Raw genomic sequence first — 20,675 nt, 5'->3', positions numbered from 1 at the left:
TTAAATCTGCTTACGGAACCATTAGCATACAGTGAGCCCCACCATTCGAAAGCTTTCTGAGCAGTCAAGAGATGCATTAATCTTTCTTCCCATACGTCAAGCTGTGAGTGGTGCCGTTGGAACAAGGCGGAAAATTGGCACTGATGTCATAAATGGAAAGCAATAACGTACTTTTTATCCCAACTTTATTTATCTTTGTTTTTGCTCTTTTTACCGTATTTTTATTTTCTTTATATTCATCTCATTTCACTTTAAATCTAAGTACGTATAGTAAATTAAAGAAACAAGTTCTGAAATACATATTATGATAAGAATTTTTTTTGTAAATTACATTTAATTATACTATATAGGTAACATTTTGTTTGATTGAGATAACTTTTTGCCATTTTAAGGTAGTGATATGATCCCGTTGCTGAAGAAATTTTGCGACTTCCGAACAAAAAATGCAACAAGTAGTTATGGTAATCCTCTCCACTCACTTTACACCTTATTGCGAGTTAACTCGGGATTCGCCACAGTTTGTGAAGCTTAATCGATCTTCGACAACAAGAATTTTCGCAGGCTCTTGCGTGATCTAATTTGAAAATTATGATAAAATCAATTTCTTACAAAACGATTCGGGTCCATTGCATCTCTATACAGTATCACAAATATGTACATGGTTCATTAGGTGTCTTTTAGTTAGCTCGTTTGGTACCTAAAAATCTAGCTTTTTCATGTAACCAGCTTTTTCCAAGAGAGTTAAAAATTTTTAATTCTTCAGCTATGTCGTAACTAATATAACGAGATTGATCCACTTTTTAAAAAATTGTGTCAATTTTATCCGTAACTGACCAGGGTAAGGTGCACCTTGGAAATCAAAATTTCCAGATTCAAAACGCTTAAACAATTTTTGTGCTACTCTTACTTTGCATTTGGTCCAGAAACGGCTTAATTTTCTTTCGCAGCTAGAACTTTTGCTTTTCTGAAGTAAATTTCATAAATGTACTAATTAAATGCCATCAAAACCAGCCAGATACAAATAGTACAGACATAAAGATTTTACTACAAAAGAGATTGTTTCCCTGATCTAATGCCTTTGTAAATAACTTAATTTTTAACTTACGTTTCTTTAGTGTAATTAAATTATTATAATGTCTTTTAATAAACTATTTAGCATTAATATAGTTCCGTCTTGATTCACCATTTTTTTATAGAAAGCTCGAATTTGCTTTTCGATTTGATTTCTATTCTCACTTAAAATTATAAATAGAAAACATAACAATGGGCGAGTGCCAATAGAAATAACTGGAATAACAACGTATCCCAGTACTTACAGAGATGGTATAGTGTTGTAAGAATCTCCCGAGTTTATTTTTTCTATCCGATTATTGAAATGAACAGATACTATAAACTTTTAAAAATCATAAAATTCGTTTGATTCCCTAATGTAAATCAACTTTCTAGGAAGTTTTGATCATTGAATAAATAAGTTAATGCTGTGACTATTTTTTCTTTATCATCATGACATGAGTTAGAAGATCGTGAGATTAATTATAAATTATATTCCTAATAATGTAATTTAAAAAAATCTACGCAACCAAGCTTACCGTTCATCATATGTAGGGGTACGGAAATTTCGTATTTACGAAATAGATGCGAATAAATGCGAAAATTACACATAAATGCGAATAAATGCGAAATATATGGTAGTGTTCGTATGATGGATTATTAAATTATTATCGTATCGCCCGAGTCGCGACTCGCGTCAATTAAACTTGAGTGAAGTTCGTTTTGGACGAAACGGTCGACGCACTTTTTGGACACGAACTGACTCGACAGAACGAAAGCTTTCGAGTCTCTCTTGTTCGTTGCCTACCGCTCGAGTCGGGGATGTTGCATATGAGCACTCGAGCAGTGTGCATTTGTAACGCTTTAGGCACGCAAGTGTTTTACAAAAATATTTTTTTTGTACTCTTAAAATGGGACGCCCTAAGAAAAATTTGACAGATAGAATACTAGAATTTAAGAAAGATGGTCTGTATGTGTCCGACACAAATATTTTGATGTGCCAATATTGTAACATTCGTTTGTCTTAAGGAACATGAAGGAATTGATGAGACAATGAAAACTATGTTGAAATCAGCAAGCGACAAAAGTTTCAGTAAGCTTTCTCTTCACATGAAATTAAATAAGACGAACGAGGCTTTCTTTCACATTGGCCAATTGTTTTCCCCATCTGCGGCTGCAAGTTCAACCACATTAAATATAAACGTATTGCTGGAAAGCTTTTCGAAAATTCCTTTTTTCCAAGGATTTCCTCAAAATGAGTTAATTGATGGGCATGCGCACTTTCATAGGTTAATTCTTCGGTCTATTAATATAAATGAAAACCCCAATATAAGGAACATATTGTTGGCTGTCAACTGCAACTTTCCGTCTTTTACTGAAGCAGCATTACAGAGTATTTGGAGTCCAACCAATAGCGTGGACGCTGAACGCTTCTACAGCATATACAATGTCGTCGTAACGGACCGAAGAACGACGCTTAAGGAGTCAAATGTTGAAATTTCCACTATGTTATCTTTTAATTAATTAAAATTGTTTTATGTTAAGACTTGTAAAAAATTACTAAACAAGTATTTTTGTTTAATAAATACCTAATTTACCCAATTTTACAATTTCAAAAATATAAATGCGAAATTTAAGCGAAATTTTTAAATTTTGAAAAATATAAATGCGAAATTGGTGATTTTTTTTTGCGAAATTTCCGTACCTCTAATCATATGTCATTTTTAAACATAATAGGTCAAGTCTCATTAGACTATTTATGGCATCCTTCAACCTGGAATACAATAACTCTTCAGTACTTCTAGTTTGCTTATATTTAGCTCCGCAGCAATAGCACCATTTTACGGTATTTTACGAAATAAACTTACCATCACTTGTAATAAAATCCTTATAAACGCGACAGAATCTTATACTATAAATAGCTCTTCATATGTATACTACAAATATCAAAGGATCAATATTACGATTATTGACTCTTTTGTTTTTGTGAGTTAAGTAAAAATATTGCGAATGCGGTTAAGTTAGTATCTATTTATTTTATATTTAAATATATCTAAACAGAGATTTATCAAGCTCATTTTTATCCATGTGCGATAAATATGATCTGATATCAAGCTAGCTTAGAGGTTGGATATTCGTGATTTTAAAAAAAAAATTGAGGCTTTCTATACAATTTTATTCCTGTAACATTTCCAATAGTAGACCTTGATAGTTATTTCACATTTTATTACACGAAGACCGGATAGTGAAGTCGTTTTTTTGTTAAACACATAAAGTTTTAATGAGTTTTTACATTAATTATTGACGCAATGGCGTTAGTATCGATTTTTGTCATCCATTACTGCAATACCAACAGAGTTAATATGAGAAAATTGAAAATTAATTCCATTGGTGAGTCATCAAGATGCGTTGATATTAGTCGTTCAATATCCGACTACGTAATATGATATTATATCGAGGAAAAAAATGCAATCTAATGCATTTAAGAAGAAAATATCACTTGTTAATATGTTCAGTTCAATAGACGGTTTAATCAAAATTGCAAATATCAATGTATATGTACATGTTGATTCGTTATGGGCGAAAAACCTTTACAAGAATTAATGTATGACTCATTTGCCAGCAAAAAGCAAATATAAAACAATAATTTATTTTAAAACGTTGCAATCCAGATTAAAAAATGTTCTTTCTTAGTTAGAAAAAGCATTTTTTACATGACGTCGTTTATTATTCTTATAACCATTAATTTTTGAGCAGGGTGTATAATGCATTAACTGATAGCAAATGAGCGATTTATAATCACACCTTTCAAGTTTTTAAATGTTTAACCAATTACCTTGAGTACAAATTCTTTTTGAGAACACTGACCCGTTTTTTTAAAAAAAAATATTAATTCGATCTAGTTGTTTACAATAAAAGTTCAGTTACAGTAAAGGATCTTTTAGTGAATGTAATTCTCTAAAAGATCTAAGCTGTAAGCTCTAACAATTTATCGCTACACAATGACAAGCCTTTTCAGTTTTTTCATTTATCGGTAGTCGCTGTTTAAATAGTTTTGGATTATTATAGAGAACTAATAATGTTAAAAATCTCCTTCGATCAAGTGATCAAAAATCGCTACAATACTGTCCCCAGACAGGTATAAGCGTTTGTGGTAGATGGGTTAGCCTTATATTTTTTAAATGTAGGGTGATTGTTAAAGGTGTTGGTGTTAAAGCTTCAAACCGGTGAATGTTCAGTATTCATTTGCTTAAAAATTAAGTATGGTATATCCTGTAAAAATCAATGGTTTACAAAATTATTAATAACGTTATGATAATATAGAAAAAGTGTTTTCAAAATTGTGATAACTATATATTAAAATTTGTTGTTATCTTTCTCTCCCTGTAAACCGAAAATTATTGGCCTGCCACGTTCTAATAGAAAAAAAAAAAATATTTGGCACGTTTCAGAGTGATCACTTTATATTTATATGGTAATTGGAAATAAGTGTAAACGCATTAGAGCTTTTTGTTAACAAATGTGCTATAGATTGACCCCTCTAAACTTTTTACATCTGTAACCAATCGGCCGATATTGATTCGTATTTCCATTCTTCTGCAGTTTAGCGTTCCTAAATTTTGTTTAGATGGGATATGATCATCTATTTTTTTTAAATTGCTGTCATTCCGTTCGCTTAAAAACATGGCGATAAGAAACAAAATGCGCCAGTTAATACATTCCTAACTACACGTATTCACCACCCACACATTCAGTCTTGTTGTTTACAGAACTGTGCACGGCTATAAAATTATATATTTTAACTTGAAATAAATGCTCTCGTTCGCGGCAAAGAGCTCAGTTGGTATTTTATTGTACTCGACAAGCCGGCTGCCAGGTTCTAGAAACTGCTTATCGACATACAGACATTTTATATACATTCTATTAGCATCGAGTTTTAAAATTTCGTAGAGAATGAACATTTGTATTTTTTTATTTTATTTTCAGGTTCATATTCGGAATCTGGATTATTTAAAAATAACAAGTAATGTTTAACAGGATCGATATGAAGGAAAATTTTTAAACAATTATTGAAAACCTTATGCAGATTAAGTTTCTTGGTTACTTTAAGTTAAATCTAAATAATACATGCAATTTCTTAGATATGATTTTTATTTTTATATGTTTCATTATTAAGATCTGACATGTTTGATTGAGAGATAATCTTAATATTGCTTAGAAAAAATTAAAAGTTTGTCATTATATACTGGATCGAAATAAATTTAAGAGCTTCAAAGAGGTGATTTTATCATTTGTTATAAATTAATATGTTATGTAATCTTGGTTTCAGAAATAATAAATAGCATAATGATAATATGGTAAAAAAGCATTTTCAAAATTGGGATTAAACTAAATTACTGTTTACTATCTCTTCATACTTTGTATTGCCAGAAGTTATTGACCTTTTCCGTTCTTATAGAAAAGGAGTTTTAAAGATTTTTGACGACAAATGTGCTATCCTTTTATTCTTTTAAAGCTTTTACACCTAAAACCAACAAACCTGTAATATTTAGGAAATACAATATTTGTTATTTTAACCCGAATGGACTAAGAATTCAGTTCTAAAATATGTATCTCTGCTTCCAGAGAGTATATGTATTTGGTAGCACTTTGACTAGACCTTATGTTTCAATTATTTAGTCATAAATAACGAGTCGAATGATTATAAAGATATCAATAACATTATAAATCTTTCTTCTCTTAAATGTAATCCAAATACAGATTCATTCGATCATATCTATCAAATGTAAATGATTAGAATGACGCACCTAAATTATATTTTTGTTGTGTTCTACTTTTAGTTCAGTATAATGTATATTCTCCCAGAATTATTTTTAGCTGTTTGAGAAACAGGTGTTCTAAAAAAATTCGCGATTAAATCTTGTGTGTAGAGAATGAAAACGATAGAAATCTTAAAAATGTTTTGCACTAGTATACTGAAAAAAAAATGAGAAAGTTTTATATATGAATACATAAGACATCTATATGTCGAGTAGTCATCGTGACAGCAAGTAACGTTTAATAAAAAAAAGTTATTTACTCATTATGGACAGTTTTGAAAAGATTCATAATTGATATTGCCACACTTAAGAGAAAAGTAGACCAAAATTATCCTAAATCTCGTAAGATAATGTTAAAAATAATACTGCTATCCTTTTGATTTGGATACGAAATAATTTTTCACTATATTATTAGTACATAGAAATTGGTAAATGTTAGACTCTATACCAAAGATTTTTACATTAATACCAAAAAAAATTATAAATGGTATTTTATAAAATGGAATTATCCATGGTTTTACAAAACGGATGGCATTCTTAGTAAACAGTTTCGAGTTTTAGGTACATACGTTTTATAGTTGGTTGCCGAATAATCAATTATAAATAGACCACAGAAAATAAAGAATTAACAAACCCAGTCCGAATGATTTCAAGTTTGCAATCTCAGTATATTAGTCTATTGCGCTTGTTTAATGTTTATGAAGATTTAGAATTTAAAGAAAGTAATTAACATTTTTTACTTGTTGACGTCTAGCACACTTTGAAATTTCTTTGATTTTGGGAATTAAATTATAGTCAATATTACTAGTTGTCTGTATCTTTCATGAGTTTATATAGTGTACAAAGAAATATTTTATGAATTCGGTAATACAATCGATTTAAAAATTGTTTATAGTAGCAAGTACTCTATAACTCATAATCGTAATTATTAATATACCATTAATAAACTGGCTCTGACTTCAGTTCGGGGTTTTATATCACATACTTAGACGTTTATAGGAAAATATTAACGTCTAACTCTACTACATAATATCTGGGTTAATGATACCATTACCATCGCCTCGTATTCTAGGAAATGGTGCTGTGTAACGGAAGATATAAGAGCAATGATGAAATTTGCTGCTATGTTTAAAGTAATTAATCAGTGTTCAATAAATTAAAATATTGATGATCATTTTGATGTTTCATAGGCTACAGATTAATATAAAAGTTATTTAAATAATTATAACTTAACGAACTACGTATTCAATAATTCTCTAACATTTCTTTATAAGCTACTAATAAGCAATGATAATTATTTACAGATCTGTAATTTAATACATCTTAAAAAAATAAACTTAACTGTGGCTTTATAGATTGTATTCCTTTGCCTTTACAATAATAGATGAAAAATTAATGTGCCATCGATATTGATGTTTGTTTATTTTTATAATATATTAGCAGTGTTACTTAAAAGTTGTTTAATGTAATTTTAAAATTTTATACAATGTAATTATGACATAAACTGATACAAAATATTTCAAACTACAAATATTTTACCAGTAAAATTTAGTTTCAGTCTCCAAATTTGGATAAGTCAACTTTTATCGGTTTTAAAATAAACCTCATCTTCTTTGAAAATATGGATAGTTATATAGTTATTTCTTTTATTGGGGAGGGTTCTTTTGGGCGTGTTTTTAAAGCAAAACATAAAGAGACGGATGCAGTGGTAGCTTTAAAAGTAATAAGAAAGGTATGTTGGTGCATGAATGAAATGATTATTGTACGTCAATGGGCATTAATTTTTCCCTGCTATGTATTTACAGAAGGGACGATCCCCAAAAGACCTTAAAAATTTAAGGCAAGAATGCGACATTCAAAGACAGCTCAATCATCCCAATATTATAAGAATGATTGATAGCTTTGACACAGAAACAGAGTTAGTTGTAGTGACAGAGTATGCGGAAAAAGAATTACATAGTATATTGGCTAAAGAAGGATGCTTAAATGAAGAGCAAGTGAAGAAAATCACTTGGGATTTGGTTTCAGCACTTTATTACTTACACTCCCATAGAGTTTTACACAGGTATATATAAACAAATTTTATTTTAAATTATGCATATGAATGCACATTTATACATATATTAATTTGTGACATACACTTTATGGAACGCCATAAAAATATGTAACTTATTAAAAAAAGGATATGACAGATAAAACCATTTATTTTTAGATTCTGTAGTTTTTGCCAAGTGTTTATGACTAGTGTACTGTTGTTATCTTTTTTCTGAAAGCCTTACTATTTAATTTTATAGTGAAATATAATTTGTACTTGATTATTGTTTTTATTATTATAACATATCTAAGATAAAATTACAGAGATTTGAAGCCACAGAATGTGTTATTAGATAGCATGGGTACAGCAAAGCTGTGTGACTTTGGTCTTGCACGCATAATGACTAATGCAACACACATTTTGACATCAATTAAAGGAACACCACTCTATATGGCGCCAGAATTGATTGATGAAAAACCTTATGATCATCAGGTATCTTATTTAAATTAAATACTTTTTGTACATTTTTGTTTAATTGTATCTGTAAATTTATGTTTTGATAAAACAAGTTGAGTTGTTTTAAGTGTCTTTTAACCAACACTAGCATTACTAGACAAACAAATTAGATAGCCCATAAAAATAGGATGTGATTTTCTTCTCCAATAAAAAATTTAGGAAAATTTAAGTAATGTAAATTCTTAAATTTTAAACACGTGTTATTGTAATTAATTTTTATTGTTTTCTATGCCATTGAATTTAGAACTGCAAGTCTAATTTGTGTTCAACAAAGTTAAATAATAATTACTACTCTTGAAACATTTCAAGATTTAAAACCATATAAATATGTTTTGTTTTAAAGTCTACTTGAAAGAAACTGGATCCAAAACAGCCTGATAAGCTCTTTGATTGGATCTGTGAAATGTATGATAATGATTATGCCAAGTCACGCAAGCTGGACAAAAAAAAATGTTTATACTTGTAAAGTAGTAAGTAAAAATTATGTATTAAATTTTCCCTAATTCATAGATATTTTAATTGTTTTCAGGCAGATTTGTGGTCATTGGGCTGTATAGTGTACGAATTAATAGCTGGACAGCCACCATTTTGTACCATGTCAATCTGGCAGTTGGTCCGCATGATTCGACATAAACCAGTTCAGTGGCCAAGTTTTATTAGCGTGGAAGCGAGATCCTTTCTTCAAGTAAGTCTTGTGAAAATCCAAGTAAATAGAACTATCACAAATTATATAGACAATTTGCCAAAAGTTATAGTCAATTATTGGGTAATATAAATTAAATAAAAATGTTTTCAATTGTCAATATTGTCTCTCATTACTGTATTATACCTACAAGGATTACAGTTTCTGTTAGAATTGATTTTGTTAATTAATTCTTTAATCTCTTTAATACATTATGCAGTCATTTTAAAATTGACCTATGAAGTTGTATTAAACTAAATGTATGCAGTAAAGTTTAGGAGTAAGTCCTTTTAATCTAAAGTTAAATAGCTTCTACTGCAAAGCTTATGTATGTTGTAAACTAAATTATGTAGCCCTTACTTCAATTATGTTTATTAGCCTGTTAAAAGCCTATCATAATAATTATGCGTATGATCTGTAAACCAAATTTAAAGCAATTACATTTCACTTTTCAGGGTTTACTTCACAAAGATCCAGCAAAAAGAATGAGTTGGCCGGAAATTTTAGAGCACCCTTTTGTATTAGGTCATGTCCTGATATTGCCTGAGGATGTACAAAGTGAATCACCATTTACCAAACCGCTAACACACAGTCAACAAGAAGCGAAACAATTACAGAGGGATAAAATTGGCAGTAATAACATGTAAGGATAGTAGTAATATGTAATATAGTCTGTTACTTTGGGGGACCTTGACAAGCTCAATTTCTCAATGAGCCAATGAGAGGGCTATATGATTCTTCTATGAGATTAGAAATAAGAAGAGCCGTAGATGAACAAAACCAATATAGCCCAGGACAAGTGTCAGTGGGTAGGCCACATAGTGCACAGAACATCTGGCCACTGGGACTTTAAGGTTCTGGAGTGGCTACTAAGGAGAAGTGAAATGCATCATGTACAACCATAACATGGACTTAGTTAAGGTCTTAGGAAGATACTGGATTCTGACCGCTTCCAATCGGTTCTATTACAAATCTATTTGAGTGGCTTATGAATGTTGTAAATATTTTAAAATTATTGCAATGTTTTAATTTATTGTTATATTTATATCAACAGAAATGCAAAAATTCAAGATGATATCAAATCTGGTAGAGAACATGATTTACGTAACGCTCGTGGTGTCATGCAAGCTATTGAGTGTGTACCAATATCTGACGATGACAGTGTTCGAGCAACAAGTGCTTTCAGTGTTCGGGACAGTCTTAAAACTGACGACGAAGACCAATCGCAGCCAATCACAGCCGTTAATGCTAAGTTATTGCGTCACGAATTTAATGTCATGAATAATTCTAATCTCGTCGTCTGTAATCTAGAAAAAAATATGGCCCAATTGATGGCTGTTGCCAAACATGATCCGAATCCAAATAGAATGCACAAAATTGATGAAGAAAAACAAGATAGCACTAAGGTTACTACGGAAAACGAATCTGCTACTAAAGAGCAAGAAACTGTAGAATTAAAACAGAAAGTAAAATCTGTTGATACTGCTTCGCATAGTCTCGAAAACCCCAAAAGTTCTACAAAGTGTAGTAGCGATGTTAGTTCAGGTTTAAGTAAAAGTGTGCCGCCGTCTTATAAGCAAAAATTCCTACAGTTTTCAAAGGACAAACTTAGATTTGGCAGCGGCGGCAATAGGTTGACGAGAAGTATCAAGAGATCATTTCATTTTAGCAGAAGTTTTGATAAGAAAAAGCCTGAAGTCCAACGTCGTACAAGTGAACCTAACTTGGAAATGACAAGTGTAGATAAAACATTATATTCAAAAGAAGATAGGGATGAAGATACTGAAAAGAGTGAAGTTATAGAAGAAATAACAGATGAACTTGCAAATAATGATTGCATTGTTAAAACTGACAAAGATCTCGAAGGTATGTACTTTTAGATTTTAGAAGTTACACTTTTTTAGCGGTTTTGTTAAAATGTTACTCATTTTATACCCTATATTAAAAAGATAATCTCAAACCTGTAAATAGATTTCCTTAAAAATGTTACCAGCACAATATTTTACATTTAAATTTCGTATTTTTATTTGATCACATATGCTTATGTTTTCTTTGTGATCACGTAACATTTCTATTTAAATTCCACATTAACATCCTGTCTACCTTGTTTAATATAATAAATGATCTTATTTTTTTAACAATAATCTTTGTATTAAAAAAATGAGGTGCATTATAAAAGATAGAGTATTAGGCATTTAATTTTAAATGAATTAAAATGGCTTACCCATGACTATTATGTGAGATTTTAAAAAATAAACGGAATTTGTTGAACATCAGAAGTTTTAGCAGTACAAAATAATAGCAGACTATCAATATTAAATAAATATTTTTTATTGTAGACTCTATTCTGCTCCACAAGGTGTTATAGTTGTAAAGAAAAAGCAGGAAGAAATTCCACAACAATGCACCTTTTAAGAAAGTTTAACAATACAGATTTATGCACATACATTTTATGTCAGATACAGCATAAATGAAAACAAAATAATCAAGCGACATCATTGTCAAGGATTCTTGTCATATAAATGTTGATTTATTGAATAATAAGCCTTTTGTCAATTTACTTTTAATGTAAAATACATTTACTAATACATTATGAATTTAATAAAAGGTAATTTTATAATGTTATGTGGATTTTTAAAAAAAATCTGATCTTAATTGGTAAAGAATTAGAGATCTTTGCAGTCGAAATTTTAGTATAGCCAGTTTACTTTAATTTGTTATAATTATAGTTAATGTATAATATATTATCATGAATATGTTGTGAGATTACAGAAAGAGTATTGATTTCTTTTCTTTTAAGCTATTAAACGCTGGTCATAAGCTACATCATAAATTAAGTCATCAATAGTGAAAGCAAAATTAAGTTAATTTGATGTTAAATAAGTTAGCCTAAGCGAGCCATTGGTTTATACTCATGCAATATCGGGTTCTGAAGATCTCATCTTGATAGTAACTGTCAAGTAACTTGGTACAATAAACAGAAATTAAAGAGAATTGTCTGATGAATGATATTGTTTTGGAGATAAAGTCGATTTGTATTTCTGAAATTTGCTCACCTGCATTATCACGAATAAATTAAGACAAAATTTGAACTGACAGAGGTATCGAAAATTGCCTTTAACAAATTCAATGTATTATTTACAGTAAAGGAGCCGTCAACAATAGAGTTGGAAGAATGGGAAGCTTTTTTAAATTCCAACATAACTGAAGTCATGGATGGAGATGTAGAATCGCTTACACAACTAAACATGGTACGTGAAAGCTATCACAGTACAACCAACCTACTTACATTTCATACAAATGAAATATTGTATTCAATAATAATATTTTTTGATATATATTGTCCCATTTAGTTGGTTTCAAACAGAAATTAATCTGGTATCCACAAAAGGTAAAAAAATACATCAGTAATAAATTTTTTGACTTTATGTAACAAGGGTGGCCAAACAGCGGATCGCGAGCCACATGCTGCTCTTTGAACGATTATTTTTGGCCCCGATTGATTGTCGAATTATTTCAACATTTAAATTTATGTTACCTATGTCAGCTCCTGAGAAATTGAATTAAATTACTGGTGTGAATAATAATTATTATTATTCCACCGTAAAATTACCGATATCAATTATCAAACACCGATAATAATTACTTACCGGCATCTTAAGTATTATCAGGATTGCTGTTATATACGTGTTATATACATAAATTTTGTACTTTTGTAATATAGTTTCAATGAATATATTTTTTGTAAAACAAATATTCGTTTGCGTGTTTTAAATGTGTATTAAATTTGGTTCGCGAAAAATTTCAAATTTCGAACAATGGCTCGAACTATCGAGGAGCTTGGTCACCCTTGTTATATAATATGAGTAATAATTTTTTGTATCACATTTGCAATTAAACAAAAAAGTTTTACTGAACATTATGTCCCAGATCCCTCTTTAGAATAGTTATGGATTTTAATAATTATTGGATGAGGAGATGGTTTCAATAATTAGATAAATTAACAAAGTGACAATTTTTGATATATAAGCAGGTGTAACATGGCGGCACATTTTCACAAGGAGGTATAGTTATCTATCTCACCCGTGCAATTGCATTTTGAATTTGTTTCTATACAAAAGTGCTTTTCCCAATAAACTGATCTCCGATTATGATTTATTCACGTTAGATAGGTGGTGTTTTAAAAATAATCATCAATAATTGTTATATATTCGATATTCAAATGTTTTTAATATTATATATACTTCATGCTATTTATTTTCATTGTGTTATAGTAAAAATTATACCAAATTTTCCTTTCTCTTTATTTCGTAACTTGGTAGTGTCTGTATTCTTAAATATTATTTATAACATTAATAATTAATTTAAATTATTAAAGAAAAATAAATATTTCAGGTGAGCATGGTGGTAGGTGTGGTTGGGAGCGCCGCTCGTGGTCAGAGGGGAGCTCGTGTATGTGGCGCTGTAGCTGCTTTGTTGGCTTTGCCTGCCTTGTCCCATACGCTGCCTAGACACACGCTGCTCAATATACAGGATGTTAGTATTTTCGACGATTGTTCTATTTACTTTTAGGACCGTAATTTCACTGCTGCTCAATCATTTCCAGACTTCGCGAGTTCGTGAAAACAGGTCGAAAAGTGTAGACATCTTAGACATTTTTTATACTGGCAATCCCTCTTCCAACTGTCTACACTTAGTAAACGCAAGAAAAAGAAAACAATACATTGTGAGCAATATACCCTAGTGATACAAATTAGAATTAAACAAAACCACTTTTAAGGTAGCGAAGCTCGCGGATTTTGCTCAAGCTGTATATTACTATTTCACGGGATTTTAAGGTAGCCGAGATTGCTTCGACTTATGTTCCATGAAGTTATTACCTACCAAGGCCCCCTACGAGGTGACCTCGGCTTGGGCGCGTCTGTAATACGTGTTTAACTATCCGACACAAGAGCGTCCGAGATGACCGACCCTCGACTTGGTGTAGCTCTAATGTAAAAGTTTACATAAGTATGTAACCATGGAGACCTTCAAGAACATATCTTACCATTTACTAAATAGGGGAAACTATAATAAACGTAACAATATAATTATTTTATATAACTACTTATAACTAACTCACAGCTTTTGATAGTCCTTTCAATCGTTGTTTAAAATAAATCGGGCTGCTCAAATCTCAACACATATTGATTATGATTTGTATTGGTCTCCAATTAATGGAAGATAAACTGAAAATGGGTTACTAAAATTGTCAAAAAAAAAAAAATTAAATTATGATGCCTACTACGCGGTTTGTATTTATGTATATTATTTTTGTTATTCAAAATATGTCTATGGGCAATCGATCTTACGACGAGCAGCCGTAAACAACAGTACATAACAACTGGGTTATCAGTGCTTAATCCAAACGTTCATTAAATGGAGTAACTAAGGAGAGAAAAATTAGGAATTGCAGTCAAATTCGCTATAATAGTGTGTCATAAAAGGTAGTCACGAAATAAGAACAAACCAAACATATTCATATAACAAATAATATATTAGAGGGACCATCGGAAAGTAAAATCGCTTTCTTAAGTTAAATTCACAAGACTACATCTTTAAGAAGTTATTATTTCTTATCAACAATATATTCACCTTCGTTATCAACAACCTTTTGCCATCTAGTATACTAATTTTCAACGCCGGAGCGGTAAAATTCAATCGTCATTTCTGTAAATTATGTCGACAGAAATAACATTACTTTCCGGTCCTCCCAATACATTTGACACCTGAGATCAAAATTTTTACATATAATTTTCAGTTCACAAGGGATCATTTCTAACTTTAATTACATTTTTTTGGTTTGCTGCTATGATTGACCATTCAGATACTGGCTATGATTTGCAGTTGAGAAACAAAGCAAATGAATGTTTAATTTCTTGTTAATTTTTAAAATTATTTATGAGATATGTATAGTAATTAAAAATTTAATTAAAGAAATAGGTCAAGAAAGAATTCTACGTGATTATAAATTAAAAAAAAAATTGGAATAAGATTTTTTTTATTGACAGTGATGTTTATACGCGGAACTTTAGCACAGATCAAATAAACTGTGTGTATTTCTTCACCAAATATTTTTTTTATTAAAATTACTATGTATTAAAAAAAATTTAAAACGATTTATTTAATTTATTTCACGTTCTTTTACAGGTGTATCTTGAAGCAAAGGTGGTTTACAATTTTGTGGCTGCAATAAACACGTTGGTTAAAGATAAAGATGATAATGACGATGAAGCAGAGGACAGGTATGTCCCAAACCAAAATAGTATTTTAAAAATGTATTTATTCCATACATTTTTTTCTTTGGTTATCCTGAAGGCATTTCACGATTTATTTATTCAAGTTATTAACCACAAAGGATCATTTATTGTCCAGTTTTGTATGTCACGAGAACTCCGTAAGAACCTAATTTGTTAAAAACTAGAAGCAGATAATGCTCACCTTTAATGGCATCTTTTAGTTTAAAGCTACGAGGGTTCCAAACGCGCCCTGTTCTGAAAATCTTGCTGCCAAGTATAGAAGCGTTTTATTTACGGTCATTTTTACAATGTCCCTTATTTATCAGAATACGGTTGTCAGAATAAGAAGAGGGCTCTCTTAGGAGCTTTACCACGGGCCGTTCCCTTAATCATTTTACTAGATTGGGAGGTCATCCCAATCTCTTTCACATGGCCTCCGTAAGAGCCTTCGAGACCGTCGTTTTAGCCCATAGACACCCACTGCAAGTCATAGGCCTCCAGAGGATCCCTACAGATATATTTGGATATATCATAATCGCTACACTTGGCAGGCAGGTTGGCGATCGCTGTGGTAATATGGTACGCAGAGATTGCTGCTACTCAACGTCTGGACTTATTTAGCAGCAATGGAAATTTATCTAACTAATGCACAAAGTGTGAATTACATATAAGAATGTATCCTGAGAATCGAGTCCTCTACCGCTGGGCTTCCACTGCTTTACCTCTGCGATCACAGAGTATTGTTTCAGCCATATGACGTCCGCTGCTTGACATATAACTCAGCCATAGATTTCCAATAAGACCAGTTGGAAGCTGTACTCAACGTCGTCAGACGAAATTCGTCAATCAATGGTCGTCGAACGTCGAACAATGGTGTCTGTCATCTTTTCGATGGATATTTTCCGTTGCGCTTGGCTACCCGTGGTATTCACTTTAGAGACCTAAAGCACCATCGGTTCTACGCGCTATGTGGATTGCCCTCTGCTATTTTAACTTTTTTGCTAATTTGCTTGGCTATTTTGACAATTTATTTTTGGTTAATTAGTTTTTTGAAATCATCGAAAGCTATTTCTTGTGTCTACACCAATGTGATTTCACAAACGTATTTTCTTTTAAAATATATTCGTACTTGAATCTTATCACTGCTGACTAAGACCATTCGTACGTTATTTAGATTTTATTTCACAACTTCATTTATTAATCAGATGTAATGATAAAAAACTTTCGTCAATTTGTCTTATTTTTTATAGAGAACTTTATACAAGCCACTACGATAATGAAGGTATCTGAAATTTGTCGTTCACGCATTAGAAACAAAACGACACGTGATACTAGACGCGAGAAAGGTCAATTACAAAAAAAATATTAATGATTATAGGCTTTTCGGAATTTACTTTTACTTATTTATTGTTTCGGTTTTCTTTTTCTTATTTTTAGTTTCGAGTTCGATAAATCTAATTTCTAAAATAAATTAAGAAAAAACAAGTGACAAGGAGGCTCCAATAAAAGTATATATTAAATACTTGTATTGGAGCCTACGTGCTTAATGCAATAGTGTTATATATATATATATATATATATATATATATATATATATATATATATATATATATATATATATATATATTATATATATATTTATATATGAATGTATATATGAACATACATATATGTTTATATTTTTATATATATATACATACATATATACATTCTTTACACGTTTCTATTTGTAACACCCTGAAATCTTTAGAATGTTTATGCCATGATTATTGGGTTTAAACCTATATATTGTCTATACTAATATTCTTTCTCGGTAAATAGATCTGTTTTATGAATATTTGATAAATCTTTTAATGCAAATGACTTAAAATGAAGAACACGTAGTGGGCTACAACACAAAGTATAGAGGGTTTGAGTGTTGCTGCCATAGAATGTAGTTAGCTGTATTGAAAACACCAATAAATTTTTATCGTTTATACTTAATAATTGTATTTTTTACGCAGGTATCAAGGTGTAAGTCGTATGATTGAGGTGTGCTCGTGGCTGTGCGTGCGCTCTTGTCGAGGAGTTAGACAATTGGCGACAGCTTTGATCTCATACACAGCATACCCTGTATTCACCAAGCTCCTGACTCTATGTTAGTATATTCAAATCAATAATAATAGAGGCCGTTCATAAAATGCGTTTTCTCTCTAATGAAACGCTTAGAAGAACAGGTGATATAGATATCGAGTTTTTTTTTAGTTCTCATTCCATCCCTATTTAGTTAAGAACAGGGAGTTATGGGTGTAATAATTTTTTTAGTTTTCGTTTTTATTTAAAATCTTTTGTATCGTCTTTCATTCTTTACATTTGTGTTATTACATTTTATTCATTTTCTTCATTCCTTGGGGACCGGGGTTTAAGAAGAGATGGTTAGTACCGTTAAGATACAGCAATACCGATAATAAATATGTCAGATTATTAAAGAAACTCGTACATATCTGAACAGTAAACAAATTATTTGTGTTTATTATTATTATTTTTATTTGGTGGAGAGTGGAGCTTGCCTGGGCGGGGTGTAGAAGATTATGTTACGTCTTCAGTTTAATAGTATACAACGTAATTAAATTGAACCTTAAATTTAAATTATTTCAGTTTAAAGACAGTCATAAGAACAAGTGTGTTTTAAATCTTTCAAATTACTGTGCTTTATGTTCAAATATATATTTTATTTTTTTCCTAATTTTAGGTTATTTCTATTATTTATGATTTAAGGTATCTTAAATTTTATATATTTTGATCAGCAAACCATCGGACTTGTGTCAGTTAGTTACTGGGTTCTTTTAAACATCTATGTAGTATAGGTTCTTCATGGATGTTTAACAGAACCCTTTTGCTTTCCCCGACTTTTTTCGACGTGAGCCTCTCGTTAGGGAACAGTAAAGTGCACTGCAGTTAGCTAAGTCGGGATGTTATTGTTGGAACTTTCTTGTATTACTATAATATTTTTTAAATCTAAGCTTATCGGAACAATAGAAATATTTCCTTTTTTAAAATAACTATTGTTTTTACAGCAGCGAAAGCACCACGCATTGCTTTGAACACAGTCGGCCTTCTCATAACTATACTACAAGATCTTCCTGAGCATGCTGACGTCGTCGAGAAAATATTATTTGATGACGTTTCATTTAACTTCATGAAACTTCTAGAACAGCCTAGCGATGCTCTCAGAATGAGAGTTTGTATACTAATCAGTCTATTGTGTACTTTCTCGTGTACAGCGTTTTCTGCGGCAATGGAATCGAAGTGGACTAAGAAGGAAAGTGACTGTTTGGAAGCTCTGCACACACATTGCAATATGACTCTTAATAGAGCAGCTAGACTAGCTACGAAGGAGTTGAATAATATGCCTTTTTATGTTAGCTGATATCTTCTTTATTTTCATACTACTTGACCTGCAGACGTTGTCCTGCCTTAGCTGTGAATAATTGATTTGAAATTCCCACTGACGAACGATCGAAGTTCATAGAAAACTGGCAAATGATAATATATATATATATATATATATCTAATCTGCACGCAATTTTCTATAGCTACCTTTTCATTTACTTATGTGATTCCATAGGAACCTTCCACAGATTATTAAGAAACTTATAACAAAAATATGAAATTGTGATATCAAGGGAAATTGGGATTAATATGTTCTGTGAGGTTTCGTTTCGTGCGGTAAATACATTCCACAGGTAAGCTTATAAATAGTCGCATTCAAAAAGACGTAACTTGTTTTGGATACGCGGGGGGATACGTTCTGTATTTTTTTTAAATTACATGAAAACGATTTAAAACTATCTTAAAACCATTTAAATAAGGTTGCGGAAATGTCGACAATGAATCGTTTGCAAAGTGTTTCCAAAATACCATCATCTTCAGAATAGACTGTTCCTGCAGTAGATATTTGCGAAAAAGGCTGGATTTTCACAAAGTTCATTCTCTCTTCGTACAGGTCTTTTTTTTTCAGTCAATATAATCAGTAATTATTTTGCGATGACGATAGTATAAATATTTTATGTAATTCACGACATCCAAACGTAATTTAAAGACTAGTACAGTATTGGGGTCAATAATAAGAAAATTATTTTATGATTTACTGCAAAATTGAATGAAATACAAACGTACAACTAAAATGTCGCATTAAAATAACTACATGAAAAGTGACTATGAAATAATTATGTATAAAATTGACACACATAATATAAACTAGTAAGTATTTAAACTTATCTATAAAGATATTTTATATTTATACAGAGTGATCTGTTATAGGCATAACAGCTTTAAAGAAGTGAATGTGTAGCATTTGCTGTCAATTAACGTATTGTACACCCTATCCAGAAATGAATGGTTTCTGAAAAAACAAATATAACGTAATGATAATATAGTAAGAATATCATTTTCAAAATTCGAATCACTATACATTAAAATTAATAATTGTTTACTTCTTATCTCTGCAAGCTTTATACTGTCAGAAGTTATTGATCTGTCGCATTCCAGAAGAAAAAAAATTATGTAAAATATTTAGAAGTATCCACTACATACAAGGTGATTGGAAATAGGTGTAAAAGCTGTAAAGGTTTCTTGCTGACAAATGAGCCATACATTCGCCCTTTTAAAACTTTTACACCTTTAATCAATCATCCTGTATAAGAATGTATGTGAATACGAAATAAATGTATTAAGATCTGTTTGTGATTAAACATTTGTCTATTGCATATGTATTTTATAGTTTTGTTTAAGATTTTGTAAACTTGTGCCATAAATATACGCTTATAAAAATATAAAATGTTTTATTTTGAAGACGCTGTGGAAGTAATAAGATATTAGCCTGTTTATGAGTGTCGATGGATTTCTTTAATTTAATATTCTTTATCTATATTAAATTGGAATAATTTTAATTATTATTATAAATTAGCCCAAACCAATTTTGTTCCTAATAGTTAATTATTTTTTATAAGTTTTTAATATAAGTATGTGTTATATATTTTATATTTTCGATGTTAAAAATCTGTTGAATAGCAGTGAACATATTTATAAACGTAATCCCTTAAGAAGTAACAAAAAATATGTAATTAAAAATTTTATATTTTCAAGAAATATTGCTTAAAAATATACGTAAGTTAATACAACTTGCTGCGAATTTTTATTTCAAATTGTCTGCCCAGCGCTCGCTTGGCATGGCTCGCACAGTCTGTTTTGAGCGTAATTTCATAAAATCCATTTATGCTAATTTTAATATGTCAAATAAAATATGATAGCTG

The 20,675-nt window shown here is 30.6% G+C and overlaps 1 protein-coding gene across 2 annotated transcripts; it reads left to right on the top strand.

Annotated features, from left to right (window-relative positions):
• The first annotated feature begins 7,347 nt into the window (after positions 1–7,347).
• Positions 7,348–19,335, top strand: fu (STKc_STK36 domain-containing protein fused). 2 transcript variants are annotated; one of them, XM_068773573.1, is made up of 11 exons: positions 7,348–7,602; positions 7,676–7,935; positions 8,229–8,397; positions 8,951–9,106; positions 9,559–9,746; positions 10,158–10,969; positions 12,248–12,354; positions 13,499–13,639; positions 15,293–15,387; positions 17,385–17,518; positions 18,438–19,335. In XM_068773573.1, exons 1-11 carry the CDS (start codon positions 7,492–7,494, stop codon positions 18,788–18,790), a joined length of 2,526 nt encoding a protein of 841 aa, XP_068629674.1. In that variant the 5' UTR covers positions 7,348–7,491; the 3' UTR covers positions 18,791–19,335. The 2 variants fall into 2 exon arrangements, with proteins under 2 accessions (XP_068629674.1, XP_068629675.1); XM_068773574.1 differs by lacking the exon at positions 7,348–7,602 and having other exon boundaries at positions 7,909–7,935; positions 8,217–8,397.
• Positions 19,336–20,675: the final 1,340 nt, after the last annotated feature.

The sequence above is a fragment of the Battus philenor genome, unplaced genomic scaffold (assembly GCF_028537555.1).
Source record: "Battus philenor isolate CCGP_79_NKW_IND1 unplaced genomic scaffold, ilBatPhil1.0.hap1 SCAF_6, whole genome shotgun sequence".
Lineage (NCBI taxonomy): Eukaryota > Metazoa > Arthropoda > Insecta > Lepidoptera > Papilionidae > Battus > Battus philenor.
The sequence above is the reverse complement of the archived record's forward strand: the minus strand, read 5'-3'. Positions and strand labels throughout refer to the sequence as shown.